General features: G+C 32.7%; 1 protein-coding gene and 1 long non-coding RNA gene across 2 annotated transcripts; one reads left to right on the forward strand and one right to left on the reverse strand.

Annotated features, from left to right (window-relative positions):
• Nucleotides 1–9,718: 9,718 nt before the first annotated feature.
• On the forward strand, nt 9,719–11,387 carry LOC131648793 (uncharacterized). Its single transcript, XR_009298172.1, has 3 exons — nt 9,719–9,994; nt 10,916–11,052; nt 11,301–11,387. It is a non-coding gene; the product is annotated as an uncharacterized LOC131648793 (long non-coding RNA).
• Nucleotides 11,388–12,875: 1,488 nt separating this feature from the next.
• Nucleotides 12,876–15,631, reverse strand: LOC131648469 (probable pre-mRNA-splicing factor ATP-dependent RNA helicase DEAH3). Its single transcript, XM_058918222.1, has 6 exons — nt 15,443–15,631; nt 14,073–15,342; nt 13,728–13,844; nt 13,403–13,638; nt 13,191–13,315; nt 12,876–13,101 (listed from the first exon to the last, which is right to left on the reverse strand). The coding sequence occupies exons 1-6, from the start codon at nt 15,629–15,631 to the stop codon at nt 12,876–12,878; spliced, it is 2,163 nt and encodes a 720-aa protein (XP_058774205.1).
• Between the last annotated feature and the right edge of the window lie 4,313 nt (nt 15,632–19,944).

Consider the following 19,944-nt stretch of genomic DNA (forward strand, 5'->3'; position numbering starts at 1 on the left):
AACACGAAAGCATTAAGAACAGATACAAACAGTGAATGCTAGCTCTAAATCTATCTCTAGAGTTCAGAACCAACAGATAATCATCCTAGATAAGGATTCAAGAAGTTTATCTCTAAAGCAACCCAAATCCCTAGCATAGAGCAAAAATCCAGAACAACATCAACACAGATTTGTAAAGCAAGTTAAACATAACATTATAATCGGTAAATATACATAAGATTCAAGTAAATATACAAACAAAACCCAACCAAAGAGAAATACACAAAGAAGAAGAGAAATGAACCGAAAATCTCCCGGTTTGTCAGCTCCGTTCGACGCTCAATCCACCTCCGATCATCCAAATGCAACCTCTGAAGTTGTTTTCTAAGCTAATCTACCCTAAGAATGAAGGTTTGATGATTTGGGAACAATTACCCCAAAACATAACCTAAAAATGTGATTTTTACCCCTATTTAACGAGCTGATATCTGTCATGGTCGCTCAGCGGAGGTACTCCCGCTTAGCGGCTGACAGCAAAAATGAAATCTTGTTTTCGCCGTAACTTGAGAACCGTAACTCCGAATTGCGCCCGGTTCGAAGCGTTGCAAAGCTTATTCAATGCTCTATCTAATAATGAATGAATGGAAACCAAATTGATGATTTTTATCATCCTCATTTTGAGCCTTATCCGCCGATGAATTGGTTCTGTTCCTCAAAATCGCGCGTTTGAAGCCGTGTCTTCGACACTTTATTGCTCATGCTCCAAATACGCAAGAATACCTACAAAAAGACACAAAAACTATCAAATGGTATAAAAGTATACAAAAATACAACTATTCACAAAGTATACGTATTTATACACAAAACGGGGGATTATTCAAACGGTATTAACAAAAGTATCGATAAATGCCACTATTTACATACACAAAATAAGTACATTTTGGAACTTATCAACTTGCCACAAACAGTCTATTGTGTCTCATAAAATCACCATTTTCATCCAAAAATCAATCGATTATCCCATGGATTTTTCCCTCGATTAATCATGCCAGTTCGGAACAACACAAGATAATTTACATAATTACAGTTTACCTTAATTTCAATTATTTCCTACAACCATGCAAGAACTCATAATTTATCATATATCAGTAACAACTTGTTCAATTGAATTTAACTCAAATATCAGAGCAACATTCTTATCACATGAAATTCATGGATTAACACAATATAAATCACAATTACACAACAGATTCATCAACTCAACAAAACATAATAACTACGATTACATAAAACAGAACTAAATCCCCATATACCAATCATCATAATTCCCATTATATAGTCATAACCCCACCTTTATCTTGGATTGGAGATCATCTTATTCTACCGATCGAGTCCTCTTGCCCTAACTTCCAACCTTTGCCTTTTTTTCCTCTTCTGCAACTTTCTCACGAACCCTTTCTCCAATTCTTTCTCAACACTTATAACCTAATTTTTTATTTAAATCAACCTCAAAATTTTTATTATTCTATTGGGCCTAACTTTCACACCCCACCTTTACTACACACAACCATAAAAACAACCCCATATAATAGTCTTATTAATATTCTAATGTTATTACTAATATTAATCAACTAAGTTATCAACAAGTAATAATATAGCAACTTATATCAACATATCACAACATTCCAACAAATAATTCGAAAATAATTTAATTAAATAATTAATTAAATTAACGGGCGTTACAACTCTCCCCCACTTAAAATATTTGTGTCCTCGAAAATCCACTCGATACTACAACTCTTAACGCGAAGTTCGCATCGAACTCTCTGGTCCCCAAGTCGCATTTGGCAACACTTCATTCACTACTTTTCTTGACATAACAATAACTCTACACGATTCAAATCAAGTACACACATCCTAATCATTCAACACTTTCATGACATAACCATTAATAGCATCTCAACCACTCAACCACATACTGGCATTCCAACATTTAAAGCGGTAACAACAACACCCTTATACTTGGATATACAACATCACATTATCATCTTAACAACATTTTCAACACAAAAACACATTACACAATTTCATTCCCATATCTATGTATGTCAATTATCAACAAAATATCAACAACTCTATTCACATCGTCGTATCACCCATATAGTGACATCAACATTGCCAACATAATCAATTTCTTCATATTATGGAGTATTATTCATTATTTACAGTAATCAACAACAACATCATGACGACAGTGACATAATCATTATAAGATCAACTTAACAGTATAACTCGACAAATATACACATAACTCACCATCAACCAACAACCACAATAATATTCTTATAAAATCAGCAAATATTTACTAGAAAGCATAGTGCCTTGGCACAACATCCATATATCAACAATTCACCAAATCAAACATGTAGATCAAGCCATATAATTCCCATAGGACGATGTCGTACACATAGCAACTGCGCCACACCATGCTTCAGATGCGCAACTCTGGTCATCCATCTTAAGAAACCATCCTAAATAAAATTTTCGTCAACTATCTAGTTTACAAGTTTCAGTCTAGTTCCGCATTTCTTTAAAATCCACCATAAAATCTTTGTTCACTTTGATATTCCAATCTTTCACTATGCAACGTTAGCTCGCATATATACCTGCTACTCTGAATCGTTCTATACGTCTCAACTCTTTCATAGCCATTTCTCGATTAATTCACACAGACTGGTGAGCGACTATCCTCACGATATAACATCAATCACTCTACACACTATTAAGATAGCAAGACAAGTCTATCCTGTAACACCCTGGATTTCCGCTTACCCCGCGGGGATTCCGGCCTACCAAGCATGTCACCAGCTTAATCAATAATCCCCCCTAGGTCCGCTTATCGGCTGCCCAGGAAATATTGTTTTTGCCTTCCGCAGGAATCGAACCATGTACCTGGGGGTTAAGTACATATTCATAGCAATTCCTGCTACCACTTGACCATATAGCTCAAGTGGTAGCAGGAATTGCTATGAATATGTACTTAACCCCTAGGTACATGGTTCGATTCCTGCGGAAGGCAAAAACAATATTTCCTGGGCAGCCGATAAGCGGACCTAGGGGGGATTATTGATTAAGCTGGTGACATGCTTGGTAGGCCGGAAGCCCTGCGGGGTAAGCGGAAATCCAGGGTGTTACATTAAAAGGCGCCTTTTTAATGTAACACCCCGATATCCGCTGCACGCATCAACCGTGTCGGCCAACCGAGCATGTTACCCGGCTTAATCAATAATCCCCCCTAGGTCCGCTTACCGGCTGCCCAGGAAATATTGTTTTTGCCTCCCGCAGGAATCGAACCATGTACCTAGGGGATAAGTACATATTCATAGCAATTCCTGCTACCAATTGACCATATGGTCAAGTGGTAGCAGGAATTGCTATGAATATGTACTTATCCCCTAGGTACATGGTTCGATTCCTGCGGGAGGCAAAAACAATATTTCCTGGGCAGCCGGTAAGCGGACCTAGGGGGGATTATTGATTAAGCCGGTAACATGCTCGGTTGGCCGACACGGTTGATGCGTGCAGCGGATATCGGGGTGTTACATATCCCATTCAATACAATTCCGTCTACTATCAATAAGAGATTAAGGGTGATTAATTCTTCAACTTGTCAATAGATAGCCGACAACCATAATGGAGCATAAACCCTCATTACCAAACTATAATAGTGTTCCTTTAAAACGGGTATTCAAGTCACTTGCAATACCATAATCCAACAATTTACTTTGAGGCTCACAAATACGTCCATAATTTTCCCCTCATTCGATCTTGTCGATGAGATTCCAATGCTCAACATATTACACGGTCCACTCTACACTTGCTTGGCATCACACGAAGGTTAATTATTCTCCAACTCAAGAATTACTACTATATCATTACATTACACTTCGCCCCATTCCAATTGAAATCTCAACAATGTCGTTCCACATCGGTTTAGTGATAAAACCTCCCCAAATTATTTCTTTACACATGCCGCCACTTTGGCATCACAAACAAGATTCTAATTCTTCATAAAAGCATATTCCCTAAAAAGGATATCTTCATCCTAATCATTGTTAATCGGCATCAGCTGCATCTTGACGTGATTCTCCAATACTTTCATATCATTTTTAATGTCGAGCATCTCATTCTCTCACTTATTCACCAACAACATATTACACTTGACCTCGTCTCGAACGAATGCGATAATAACCACCCATGGCCAAATGCATCTAGATCCGTAATCGACTTTAGAGTTCCTCCATATAGGAATGCATCTACTATATTATAAAACACTTTCATAGGATATAATATATATTTATCTCTTCATAGGTTCAAACGGAACATCAATCCGATACTCAGTACACAAGATGTGAATTTCCAAAGTTATCTGAAATGCAGACACCGACGTCATGCAACAACATGCTATTACACACCTTACGATAACACCAGGATATAATGTCTTTGTACCATTACCAACATTTACCATCCTTGAAATCATACTCATCTCCTCGCATTTCCGACTCTAATTCGCGACTCAAAACATTCCAATAGCTTCAGCAACTTTTACCATCACCCATAAGGATTCCACGACAAGGTCTACAACAATCTGTCACTCCATCACGATTCAACGTAAACATCATACACAAAGGCTACTCAAACTGACAACTTTACAGTCCACAAGCAAGTTTGATACATTGAAACTTTTTAAGTTCTGTCTTCTAAAATAATCCTAATTACTTAAAAATCTCTTTCAGAAGCATCAGCGGTTTACACCCTACTCATATATCAACAGCCATTACATTGGTCCCATCTTTCGAGAAGTAAACATCAACAGTGTATGATCATCCTCCCTCAAGGTGCTCCAACTTGATTAACAAACAAAATCTGTAAACCATGTCACCTTCGGGGATTCAGGAAACAATGAAACTTCATGCACGGTCGCCATCAACAGCACACTGAACCAACATCTTACATCCAAAACATATCAGAGAAGTAAAGCTATCAACAGTACCTATCTATCGTTTAATTTTTGGGAACATGATTTATTGATTTTTTTTCAATAACCAGCATTTTAAATAAAAATACGTCAATAATTATGTTTTGGAAGAAATTACGTAAATAATCAGATTTTAGAAACGACCAAAATGTACACACTATCTCAGATAGCGCGTGCATGCAATTTTTATGAGTAGGTGTCACTTCACTTGGTGTATGCATGCAAATATGTCACGTGGTGCCATTTCATTTGGCGCATGCATGTAAAACTTAAGAGCATGCGCCAAGTCATCTAGCGCATAGATGTATTCCTTTTTTTTTTTAATAATAAAAGCATTTAAGAATAAAAGGAAAAATTGATAATATTAATTAAAGTTATGATTATGTGGTTAGAAAAATAAACGATTACAATAATATCTATTTTTCACGTCTTTGTCCTCTCCTAATATTCTATTGTCTAGGAATTTCCTACTGTGATTGGGTCAAGGGCCCCAAAATCAATGCGATTTGAGTCTATAAAATCCAAGAGGTCGGCATGCATAGAAGAATCTCCGCTTTCGAAAAGTCGTTTACCCATGTTCTCAAAGTTTGGATATCTCCGTCTAACCAACGCATCAAGGACCTCTTAAGATGGTCCATCGAATAGATGTTCCAAAATTTCATTTTAATCGGAGGTTTCACAGAAAAATAACATGGTCATCCTTTTTAAATATTATTTCGGATGTCATGAGAAAAAAATTGAAAGAAGATATATAGTAGAAAGAGAATAGATGTGTGAAAATGGTGGAAGATAAGGGACTTATTTATAGAAAACACATATAAACTCATGCGACAAGTCATTTGGTGCATACTCCTAATTTTTACATGTATACGTCAAATGGAATGGCGTCACGTCATGCATTAGCCACTTCACTTGACGCCTACTCATATTTTTTACTAGCATGCGTCATCTGAGATGGTCTGCACTTGTAGGTTTTTCTAAAATCTAGTTATTTGCGTAATTTTTTCCAATACATGTTATTGACGTTTTTTTTTTTCAAAAATTGGTTATTGGAAACAAAAAAAAAAATCCCATTTGTTTATATAGATATTATCGTAAAATGGTTAGTAAAATTTATAAATCAATTATTTTTTAAAAAGAAAAATTAATTAATAGTATAAATAAATATTAATTAATTAATAATTATGCTAATTATTTATAATATCATAAGAAATTTTAAGAAATTATTTTGTAAAATATTATAAAATGATATAAATAATTAATTCAAAAATACAAATATTAATAATTATATATATATATATATATATATATATATATATATATATATATATATACATATATTATAAATAATATGATATTAAAAATAATAAAAATAATTTAAAATATATAAAATTGATATTAATAACGCATAAAATATGAATAATTTAGTTATAGTTAGTGCAATATTTTTTAAGAATCTCACAAGTAACTATGATATTTAAGAGGGAGTAAATTAGGATTGTTGAATTTTTCACTAAGTTTGTTAACCTGTAATTTTCCCGGAAGTCATGAATAGATCGCAATTTAAGAAAATGTAAAGTGAAAAAATTAAAGTGCATAAAAATAAAGAATAAAAGAGATATATTCAATGTGTTTAGATTAGCGGTGACAAAATGGGTCGTAGTCTGCCAGGCCCGCGCACTTGTCAAAAAATGGAGGTTTGGGCAGAGATTTTAGGTCTGTCGCCCCCCAAAGTCCGTCTCATCAAAATCCGCCGCCTGCCAAAGCCTGTTCCGCTTATTCTTTCAACATGTCCCGTCTTAAGTTCGCCCCTTTTTAGTTCATTCTAATAATTTTAATTCTTATGATATTATTTTATATATTTACTTATGAATATATAAAATATTTATTTATGAATATATAAAATATTTATTTATGAATATATAAAATATTTATTTATGAATATATAAAATATTTATTAACTAAAATTTGTTAAAAAGATGTTTTATAAAAAAATGTTCTAAAAAGTAAGTGAAAAATTTAATTGAAAGGTAAAAATAGTCTATACATTAAAAAATTAAAAACAAATAGGCGGGCAAGCCCGCCGCTCGCCACCTTGGCGAAGTTGGTAAGATTTTTATGCCCATATCTACTTGGCGGGCTTGTCCGCCCCACTCTTTTTTTTTGCGGGCTTAAGACGAGGTGGAACGGGACGAGGCATCCCGTTTTGCCCCCTAGTTTATATCCTTATATAAGTTTTTACCAAGGCCTCTTTACAACCTTCTAATCGATAAACAAAAAAGAAATGACATTACTTTCTTCTTTAGAACAATTTCTCATCACAAACTTGATGACTAAGTCACAACACACCATTTGTAAATGAATTTGAATAAGATTTGTTCTTGACTTGGATTCTTAGTTGAATGATTGGTCTTCTCTTTCTATATATTACAATTTAAACTTATATATCTTGAATGCTCAAAAAGTTTTCATGAAACTTTTGAATGATACAAAATTTATGTAAAGTTCCAATAATTTAAAATTTTATGAACACTTTGAAAACAATGTTTGAATTGTATGAAATTGATTATTGAAAGAGGTAATTTTTTTCTAGCGTATTATGTCTTATATACACGATTAAAAACTTTTTTAAAGGATTGCATTAAGTTAGAAAAGATTTCATAAAACTTTGTCATTCAAAATAGTGATTATGGTTCATGAAAAATCACACTGGCTTATGTTGTAATTGATTACAACTGTAATAACCCTAAATACTTCTAAGTATAATTGATGGAATTATGAAGGATTATTGGTGATTAAATAAGTGAAATTGTTAGCATGATTAAAGTCGTGACATAATTAGTGACATGATCTAAATAGCAAGGAAAAAATAGTTAATTGCATTGAAGCTATGTAAGTCCAAATTGAGGGGAATTCCTCATTTTCTCCATAAATTTCTTTCACTAGAATGCAAAAAGTGAGAGAGAATAGAAGTGAGGGAAGAGAGAATTGAAGAAGGGAGAATTGGAGAGAGGGGAAAGGCTTGGTGCAATTTTCAAATTCTTGTGCATGTGTGATTTTAGAGTAGATTCTTGGAGATAAAGGTGAAAAGTGTACTCAAGATAGTCAATCACGGGATCTTAAGTTGGATCGGACAACCTGTAAAAGATTGTAAAACTAGGATCGTAGAACAACACTTAAGATTTCACCGAAGGGCAAAATGGTAAATTCATATGGACAAAAACATGAAAATTATAATACATGAACAAGGTAACCTATAAATCTCAACATTCAACTAATTTAATTAATTTCATAGCCATCATTCCTTAATTTAATAAGCTCAAAAGATCAAGTTCAAAATAAGTAGCTCAAAATACATAAATATAACAAATAAGATCTTACGATCTTGACTACATAAGCACACCAAATCATAAGATCTTAGCACTAAAAGGAAAGTTCAAATCGTAAGATCTTACGACCCAAGTCTCGATCCTGATTATATTGGTAACACCCTAATTATTGACTCGACGTAAAAAAAGAAAATTTAGTAATAAACTCAACCAATTAGAATATCACGCATGATCCACCAATCATAAAAACCAAAACAAAGTATTCTTTAGGAAATACACAGCGGAACAACAAATAAGTTTGACATCAAAGTTTCATCAATCACAGAATAACCAAAATTGGTTTAATAACTCTAAATAACATAAACACGTAATAATTAAAGAGAAGCATTATTAGCACACACTTAAGTTAAATGGAAGCATCCTTTTTAATCCTTTTTAATGTTGAAATTAAAAATGATGTTAATATTTATTTAACATTAAAAAATTCAAATAGATAATTGAAAATATGTAAAAAAATAATTAATAAAACTTATCAAAACAAAAAAAATTGTATTTTACTCCTATAATAGCAAATTTTGATTTACCCTCCTCCTCATAATGAAATAATAATAATATTTTTTTTTTCAAAAATCATAATGAAAATGTATATATATAAGTTAGCACTTATGTGTAAGTTACCACTTATCAATCATTAATCTCAAACTAATTTTGAAAGAAGAAATGCAAGCAATTGTTGAAGAGTTAGCCACAATGGAGTCAAGATGTCTAAGGCTCGAAAGAAAGATTGGCTCATTAAGATTCTTTCTTAGGACTATGCATGAAGTTGTAGGACTTGATGAAGAGTGTTTTAGAAGAAAGACAGTGGAGTTTGAAGAATGCAAAAATGAGTTGAGGGTCCTTGAAGCAAGAAAAGAAGAACTAAAAAGAAGGTTGAAAGAAATAATTAGGTTAGCTATTTGTTGTTATACTTACTGATTTTGATTTCAAGATGTTAAAGTGTAGCATTCTGAGATATTTCATATATTTGTATTTTCAGGTTTGATTTGTAGATGAGTCTTGGAGTATTTGCATTAAAGAAATACATGAATCGATATGTAGATGATGAGTCTTGGAGTATTTGCATTAAAGAAATACATAATCAATGTTGAGTTACTTAGTTACAAGAATTTTGAAACTATGTAGAGTATTTTTGATTGTTTTTAACTTTGAGTTACACTGTTGATTGATCTGTATTTGGATTATATGTAATGGTGATTAATGAGATACTATTTTGTTAAAGTTTCATGTAAATCAATTATGGTGCATTTCGTCTTGTATATATTTTGTGGGCCACATAATGAAATGAAGATGATGTGAAGTTTTATTTCACGTTTGATATAATGATGATAATTTGAAAATGAAACTTGACACGTGAGAGTCACACGTTCGAAATTCTCAACAGAATCTCGATGTTAGGGTTTTGCTTTCTCAAATTTTCAACAGAATCTCGATGTTAGGGTTTTGCTTTCTCAATTCGAGAAACTAGTTAGCGTTATGTCGTTCATTCACCTCGATCGTTTCCCTCCATGCTCGAGGATTCTGAAAGACGAAATCTCGGTTCAGATTGCTTCCCAACAACATCACCGTCAACAACATCGCAACTCACTCGGTAACGATTCGCTTCAAATTCGCTTTACATTTTGTTGTATTTATCGACTGTGATTGTTTAATTTTTGCGTGAATTTTGATGGACTGTGTATTGTTCTGTATTATTGTAAAATTATTTGTATTGTTTATGTTGAAATCGATTCCGAATGTTACACGCATTCGGCGTTGTTTGTTGGCTCTTAGTTGGTTGCGCGTTGGTGCAGGGTTATGTTTCCCGCGTTGCATTACTCGAGTTCACGCAAGTTGAGCGATATGCGCGTTAAATGTTGTATGATTTTGCGCGTTATTGTTGTAAAATTATTTGTATTGTTTGCGTTGAAATCGATTCCGAATGTTACGTGCATCTGGCGTTGTTTGTTTTGCAATTGCGTGTGTTAGCCACTCGCGCTACGCCAATTCACGCGAGTTAAGCGATATGCGCGTTACATGTTATATGATTTTTGACAAGATTGCGATTAGCAATTTTGCATTAGCAATTTGCCGTTGATTTGATTTTTTGTTTACGTGCGACATTTCAATTTTGTTGTTGTTACGAGAACTCAATTCGTTACGTTACGAGAACTCAATGTGTCGCGCTTTCCGCTAGTAGGTTGTTGTTGATTTGTTTTGACGTGCAACATTTCGATTTCATTACGAGAACTCAATTCTTTAGACATTTTGGTTCTGTTAGAATTAACTACAGCTTCACAAATTTTAAAAACAACAAACTCAATTTTTTTTCTTCTGTAAACACCAAACTCACCATCTTGATTCTCATCCAGGAATTAATTATAGGATGATATATCTTGTGAAGTTCTTTTAACACTTCTATACTTTTGGACAAGTATTCAAAAATCATAAATTTTTGTATAAATTTTTTTTTCTATTATCATTCACGTATATAGGTTATCCCACTTTTGAGTAATTTTCTTTTCTTTTGAAGGACACATAAAATAAGGATTTGTCAACATAAAATGGATGATTGTTTGGGAACCTCATCTTTAGAAGGCCATAACTATGATTCTTTCTGCTGCTAATGATTCCAAATGGCAAACTAGATCTGCATACTTTCATGTACAGGTATTATGATCTTGTGTCTGGTTTGCTTTGGCATAACATACTTAAGTAATTGGAGTCTTTATATGTGTCTATCTTCGTGTGGTAATATTTTATTTTTAAGTCAACTATTTTAAGTCCATGTTTTGAAATATATGCAAATACTGCTTTACAAATAATTTTTTCATTATAATCATTTTCTCACTCAAAATTATCTAACTACTACCTGTTATGAAGGACAAGAAAATAAAGGTCTGTTCCTTTTTTAACAGGCACGCTTTCATTCTCTCAACTTCAAAGAAACAAGAAATTTGGAGAACGGTTGAGAAGTTACCAGTAGACATCCAAGTTAGGCAAGCTCTCGCTAAAATAAAAACTCAAAATATGTTATTTTTCTCCCTTTCTATATTTTGGAATTTGGATAATTTAGGATGAGATACCTGTACAATATAGAAAATCCTAAGCTTGTTGAAATTATTTCATCTGAATCGTCCTACTTGTCTAATAGTCTGATTCTTCTTTTCACTTTTAAGAACTGGGTTGCGAATGTGGAAAGATCTACACCAAATGCAAGCTTGTTTGACTTATATGTTGAGAAAGTGTGTTCACTTGGAATATTTTAGCGCCACCATATTCTGACATTTACTTTGTTTTTTTCCTCGCGATTTCATCTATTGTTGATGGTTTCTATTTACATTTAATTTGACGTGATTCTTTTTTACAACAAGAATCTGGTTCTGATTACCACATTTAAATCATCTCATTCTGGAGGACTTAATCTTTTGTCTAGGTAAGAGAACATGCTGCAGCAGTTTTAACAGGATTAATGAAGGGTGGAGATGAAGATCTGGCTAAAGATTTCCGCGACGCGATCGAGCTTATGTTTAGGCAACTATTGTACAAAAGAGAATAAACTCAAGGTAAATTCTTTCAATGTAATATTTTACTAATTCCTACAAAAGAAAATCATGTATCTTGAAATGGTGAATCCCTATGATGTGCTGCAATTTTTGTAAGCAAATGAGTTACTTTTGTCATGTAATTCATTTAATGGTTTTTTTAAGTTTGTGATTTTTGATGTTATCTACGTATGGCAACATTGGTTTTAATATTCCTTTAGTCTTTATGAATTATGTTTTTTAATGCGAGGTTGACCTTTGATGAATTGCAGTGCTGCCTCAATAGAGCGAGCTTGGCAGATCGTGGATCAGATTCCTGGGAGAGCAACTGGTGCCTATAGTAATAGTCAGGTACTTATGGGGTTGTCTAATTTAGTTTATTTGATTATCATCCCTTCACTGGACACTGGATGAGCCTTGAAATTATTCTTTTTTCCCCATCAGGGTTTGCACGATATAATAGCTGTTAGAATTGGAGAGGGTGGTGGTTTTTTTTGCTAACGCCAACGACATTTTCTTGACAGAAGGTGCAAGCCTAGCAGTACGTATCTACTTTGCTTTTGATAATTGTTTGCTTTATATTTTGTTAAGATTTAAAGGGGTTTAAAATCTCCAAAGGAGAACCACAAAAATTTAAACGAGCATTAGAAACTCCAAGCAAATCAGCAAGAACTAAATCCGAAATCTTATGAGGGTCTGATCAAAGAGCTGGCAACCACCCTCCAAATCACAACCTAACTTTGCAAATCTATCACAACCTTTACCAGTAGTGCACTAGAGAAAAAGGGAAATTGAAAAAATAGATAAAACTCACACAATCACATATATAATTAAATGAAATTGTCGTAATGTACAAGGCATGTTGCATAGATTAAACAATTGTTGTAATGTACAAGGCATGTTGCATAGATTAAACAATTGTTGTAATGTACAAGGCATGTTGCATATCTAAAGTCTTTGTTTTCTTTTCCTATTGTGTTGATAAGGTAACAATCGATGGAATGTGCTTATGTTTGCATGCTTTCCAAGCTTTCCATCTGCAAGTTTTCTTTCCTTCAACATTCTTGCATACGAAACATATGCGCTAAGTCTCTCAAGAATACACTTTGCTTCACTATTAGGAAATTTTGATAACTGGTAGTACGTTGACCATGGTGCTGCTGAATCGACCAGCCTGTTTCAAATTACAATTTTACATTATCATAAAAACTTTTTAAGATTTGAACAAAACAATAATACACAAATAGAGAAAGAAAGTCTTACCAATCACCACGTATTGTTGTTACTATAGGAATAAAATTATAATCAGTAGCAACAAATTCATTAAAAATGATCCATTCAGGCTTGTGGTCATCCAAGCAATTGGATGATGGATGAAAATTCATCACCTACAAATAAAATATATAAAATATTTTAAAATACAAAAACGAAAGGGGGAAGATGATATATAGAGAATAAATAATATTTTTACATACCTTATTGCCTTCAAATGTGATGTAGTTTCCAGTAGTATCTAAATGTGCTACGTGCAAGAAATATCCAGCAAGAATAGACTTTCTTATGTCGTTGATACTGATGTTAATGTCAGTACTACATAAATTCAGATCGAATGTAGCCATCATGATACGCGTCAAGTCTTGTCTTATATTATCTGCTTCTTTTAGTGCCCAATAATTAATGAAATTATCATTGCACCAAGTGAGATCCTCTTCTGAAAAAACATATAACATGCGTTTTAGATTAGTACTATTATAGTTATTAATTAATTAATGGAGGAAAAAACTAGAAATATGCTCTTACTATTTTGTTTGTATGCACGGTAGATGTTCAAGAGTGTGAGATGATCTCCATGAGTGCTGTGAAACTTAGCTTTTACTTCTTTTTGTTCCTCTCTAGATCCCACAAAGCAATTGGGTACTATACAAAGAAATAGATTATCAGTTAGGATCGTTACAATGAAAATGGTCACCACAAAACGGCGTCGTGCTTCATAATGGAATCAAATTATATTATGCAATGTTGTTGTTAATTCATGTCACGGCCACCGTTATCGATAAATCAACACATGTACTGGCCGAAATCGTGAAGGTCATTATGCGAATGTGATAATATTTAAAAACTTGAAATAACCAATAATATACATACCTGATAGCATGGAAGAAATTGATAATATCTCTTCTGAACAGTTGAATTCAGGACTAACAAGTAGCATTTTTGACATTTGAGGTTCCAAGGGAAACGCACTCATAATCTCACCAAGATATGTTATCTTGCAATTTTTATCATCAAATGCACCCAAGAACTTCAATGTTACAAAGGCGCGCACTAGAGACTCCATATCAGGAGAGTCAACGTAACCAAAAAACAAAAAATCATCTATACCAAGTTTCAGGAAAGAGAGAATCATGTTGGTAAGATTTGATCTCAAAATTTCAGGACATGTCTCTTGATCAAGATTGTTGTAACTTTCTTCTGTATAAAGTCGAAAACATTTCCCCCTTATAGTTCTACCAGCATGCTCTGATCTCATATCCGCACTTGCTTTTGATATTGCTGACATTACAAGTGCAGAGTCCATATATAGTTTAGGGTCAAAAACCTTTTTCTTAACAAATCCCGAGTCAACAACATAGGAAATACCATCAATTGTTAAGGAAGATTCTACTATGTCTGTTGTTACCACAATCTTTCTTCCACAAGTTTCCTCATAAATCTTGTGTTGCATTGTTGCAGGTAGACAGGAATATAGAGGAATCAGTTTCATAGGGCCGACAAGATCTCCTAGTTTAGAAATTTCTCTTGATATTTTGTGGCATGCATTTTCAACATCTTCCTCTTCACTCAAAAACACAAGTACGTCTCCATGAGGTTCATGTCTATGTATATTCACCACAGTCTTAATAATAGCAGCCAAGTTATTATTCCTGTCAAGTTCATTATGGCTACTATAGACAATTTCCACAGGATTTAACCTTTTAGGAACTTTCATAATATGAATACTAGGATAAAATTCTTGAAAAAAGCTCTTAAACTTTTCAGATTCAAGACCTGTACTCATAAGTACCAACTTCAGGTCGGGTCTTTTTGTAATCAGTGGAGATAAATATCCAAGTAGCAAATCTGTAGCCAAAGTTCTTTCTTGTATGTCGTCAATAATTATAACTTTGTAACGTTGCAAAAGTGGATCTGTCATTGCTTCTTTCAAAAGCATTTCATCTTGAACATACTTCAAAACTGTTCTCGAGCTTGTGCGATTTTCAAATTTGACTTTGTAACCTATCTCTTCCCCAATAGTGACACCCATCTCTTCCGCCACACGGTGTGAAACAGACATTACAGAAACTTTCTGAGGCTGAGTACACGCAATCGCCATCTCTGAACTTGTCACCATGTCGTCCAAAATAAATTGAGGAATCTGTCACCAAAAAATAATTTAAAATGCAGTTATGTGTATGAAGCACATTTGAATTCTATGAGTAATAGTAACATGAACACCAACAAGAAAAAAATAATACCTGTGTGGATTTACCACTACCAGTTTGAGCAACAAGAGCCAAAACTTGGTTGGCCCTAAAAGCATTCAAAAACTCATCTCTGTGTTGCCAAATTGCGAGCATCTTTCTCTTTTCCAAAATCTTAATGCATTTCTCTGAATAAGGTTTGCGAGTCCATCTGTTAATGTTAGCACCATTCAAAATTTCCATGACAATAAAACTCAAGAACTTCCTAACTTTGCTAATAAGGTAGGAGACTTTTGCAAAACAAACTTAAGACGTTAATAATGATAGTAACAAATCACTACTTTATTTATATAGATATATAGATAACAGATAGCTAAATATATGGAAATTAAAATAACCAATCTAGATTTTATTTTTAAAATAAAAATTTATTCTAAATCTCTTCGTTAGATTTTATTTTTAAAATAAAAATTTATTCTAAATCTCCGGAAATTAAGGTAACAAATCACTAGAAAATTATTCTAAATCTCTTCGGAGTTTGAAGAGCATACAAAACTTTCGCATATCTTGTTATTTTAAATTTAAATTTGATTTTAAAGTGCAACAAGTAGATAGATTGGATAAAAGTTTTCACATGCCTTACTTAAAAGTTGAATTTGTTACTAATATTTAAAACAAATTGGTAAGACTTACATTTAGTTTAACTTAGGAAGGACTGAAGAATAAATACAGAATGTTTGGTGACTTTTTTAACATTGATATGAAATTAATATATGAAGTTAAAATTTTGGAACATATAATCGCATTTATAATTAAGAATTATATATTTTTTAAAAATATTATTTAAAAGTATATATCGATAGGCAAAAAATAATATGTAGATACAAAAAAGTAAAAATAATGATTAATATGTGAAAAATATAATAAGTTGTATTTTTATAATTGTTTGTACATGATTGATTATCTTTATAAAAAAAGTAGTGATAATGTTATCACTTTTATTATGAGATTAAAAATTATTTTCATTTTTATAGGAATGAAATTAGTTTTTATAAATTTTTAATCAAATTAATTAAAAATTGATTAATTTTATATTTTGAGGAATTGAATAAATTATTTGAAAATTGATTGATTTAATTTTTTTATTGAAATAAGTGTACATAATAGAAAATAAAATGAAATTTCAATAGTTTGAATTTTGATGTAATTTGAATACATTAATTATACATGTATGGAATTTATAATAATGTGTGTCGCTATAATGTGAATGTATAATTTTTATAACTATGTAAAACTCTATATGGAATTGAAAAGCAAAGGAAATATATGATATAAATGACTTTTTGTTAGAAGAATAAAAGGAGATAACTCATTAAACATGAAAATATAAATGTTTTAATTAAAAGATATTTATAAATGATATGTTACACATTTTTCTTAAACAAATAATTAATAGAGATTTTAAAAAGTTTGTTTTGGAGTGTGCGCGTGTATGGTCTAGTGAAGAAAATTTTGGTCTTGAGGGTAAGTTCTTTTCAAAATCTCAAGTTTAAATCCTGATAAACCCAAATTTCTTGTTAAAGAAAAATGTTTGTTTTGAAAAGTATCACATTAGATTTTCAATGATGTGACATGTAGGAGAATAATGTAAGAGAATAAGTTGTTAAGAAAATAGTTTGATGTTCAATTTTAATATATTATAATAGTTTTTTTTATGTTGATTTTAAGAAAAATAAAATTTCAATTTTAGTGTTCTGATTCACAAATAATTTTGTATTTGTGAAGAATCTAACTTGACATTTTAAAATGAGTTTAGAGAGGTGGCACATAAGACAATAAGATAATGTGGCACACAAATTTAGTATGTGTCGTGATATAATTTGCCGCTTCAAATTTAATATATTATATAAATATAAATATAGATTTATCGTTATAAAGAAATAAGAGATTCTAATAAGTCTATTCGAATAATAAAAATATAATAACAAAGATTATTATAGAATATAAAATTAAATATAGAAAAATACTAAACTCATGATGTATTAACAAACTCATGATGCATATAAAAAAACATTGAGAGTTTCTCTATCAAGAAACAAAAAATGTAATGGAATATGTCTTTGCAAACAAATCAACAATATGCAATGTGGAGGACACGAACAATGGAGTAATTATTATATGCGGAAGATGATAGCAAGTGAAGTGACAATCAATCTTAATGTGCTTGGTATGCTCATAAAATACTGAATCGTGAGCAATTTGAATTACACTTTTGTTATCACAATACACTAGTCAGAGACCCGTGTTGTCGTCCGGGTGTATTATTTGTGGGATAATATTTTTTGAACGATACGAAAAATGTGAAGTAAAAAAGTTTGACCGAATTGCATATATAAAATGAAAATTAACCATTAATTTTTTTTTTTACTAATAAGATATTAGTAGTATGTAAATTATGTTCTAAGTTAAAATAATGATCCACCAAAAAGGTTTAAGATAGGTCAAGAACACAATAGCAAAATAGGATCAAGTATTGAATTAAATAATTGAAGGTCCAACAACAATAGAGCATAACATGGTCCATCATATAATTTAACGTGAGAATTTCTTTTTACACTCATACACCTTATTAGGGACACGTGGTGAAAACCCCAAAATACCCCTATTTCGGATATGCATCTTAGAAGACACTTTTTTTTATAAAGAAAAATGTTTTCGGATATGCATATCCGAAATAACTTGTTTTATTTAAAAAAGGGTTGCCTTCGGAGATGCATTTCTGAAAACTATTGCGTTTTTTACAAAATCCAAACAAACACCCCTTCACTTTCATTCTCTTCAAAATAAACTTTTTCCGCACAAACCCATTTGTGCCAACTTCTACACAATATTCTTGCTCTATAACTCCTTGCAAGCATTGATAAGCATTCAAAGCCTCATTCAACATCAACTCAAAGTTTCAACAAATTGTAAGTTTCCATAACTTTGAACTCTAACTAACCATTGATAAAAAAAAAAACTCAAACTTGGAAATGTTATTAGAGTTCTTATAAATTAGAAAAATATTGTAGGGTGTAGTTATTGTAGGACAATGATATTGTTTAACATATAAAAATTAGATTTTGATTGAGTTAGGGAAATAAATGGTGGTTTGTCAAAAATGGTTATTCGCATGTGCTTTCAGAAGTGCATTTTCGAAATCACCTCTGACCAGTTTCGAAGATGCACTTCCGAAATATGGTCTAAATTATTTTTTTTCCTTTTCAAATTCGTTTTAAAGTCTTACCGGTTGCATTTTTTTCAGGAAAATGGCAGACAACCAGACACCGGCCGCTCGACTTAGACAAAGTAGGGAGACACAGACAACCTCAGTTCGGTGCAATAGAGTTGCACAGGAAGCAGTGACTCGGGAACGGGGTCGAATCCGAGTACCAGTCCAAATAGATGACGCGCCTGCAAGATCTTCATTTGCATCGAGGAATCAGTTGTCTCAGGGCGTTTTCCTTGTTGAGGAGGAGGTACGTGGGGATTAGAAGGTGATGGCTAACCGATTTGTAAAGCAGCCATTTTTCTCATACTTTGTTATAGTTGTGGAACTTGTGATTTGTGATGATAATATAGAACAAAAAAAAATGAAATTACAAGTAATATTTGATTCGGAACACCGGAAGAAGCCCAAAAAAAATGAAGATGCAACAAATGGGGGAAAGGAAAGGGAAAAGAAAGAAATAATAGAAATTGGAAACACCAAAATTAGAAGCGAGAAATTAGATGTGAAATAGAAATTACCTTGAGCACACACACGCTAGGGTTTTGTTTGCGTTTGAGTTTATTATGTTTTTGAGGGGAGAGAGAGAGAGAGAGAGAGAGAGAGAGAGAGAGAGAGAGAGAGAGAGAGAGAGAGAGAGAGAGAGAGAGAGGTTGTGCGTTGTTGTGCTTTTTTGATTGAGAATTTCTTTGGCCACCTCCCTATCTTCTTGTCCACCTCTGGTGAAAACCCCATACTACCCCTGACTTCGGAAATGCACTTCCGAAACGCAAGAAAAAGGTGTTTTCGGAGATGCATCTCCGAAGGCGCCTTTTTTTTTTAAAAAAATTGTCTTATTTCGGAAGTTCATTTCCGAAAACACCATTTCGGAAATGAACTTCCGAAATACTGCGATTTCTGCAGATTTATCAAAACAGCCCCCTCCCCCAAACATTTTACCCTAATCCTATTCTAAACACAACCCCTCTTCAAATTTTCTGCAAAAAGCAAGTGTAAGATCAAAGAGATTGCCCAAGTCTTCTTCCAATCTCAACCAAACTCATCATCAAACACTAATTGGTAAGTTTATCATTGTTTTTTCAAGTTTTAGATCTATTTGAATAAACTCTATTAGGGTGTTTAGAAACTGAATAAATCACATTAAGATAGGTTAGTACTCATATTAGGATGTTTAGTAGGCATAAAAATAGTTTTGGTTTAGGTTTTTTGGGTCTGCCATTGGAGGATGCAGAGAAGCTCTGCGCAGGGGTGTTTCGGAAGTTCATTTCCGAAAACACCTCCATCCCAG

This window comes from Vicia villosa, linkage group LG2, assembly GCF_029867415.1.
Source record: "Vicia villosa cultivar HV-30 ecotype Madison, WI linkage group LG2, Vvil1.0, whole genome shotgun sequence".
Classification (NCBI taxonomy): Eukaryota; Viridiplantae; Streptophyta; class Magnoliopsida; order Fabales; family Fabaceae; genus Vicia; species Vicia villosa.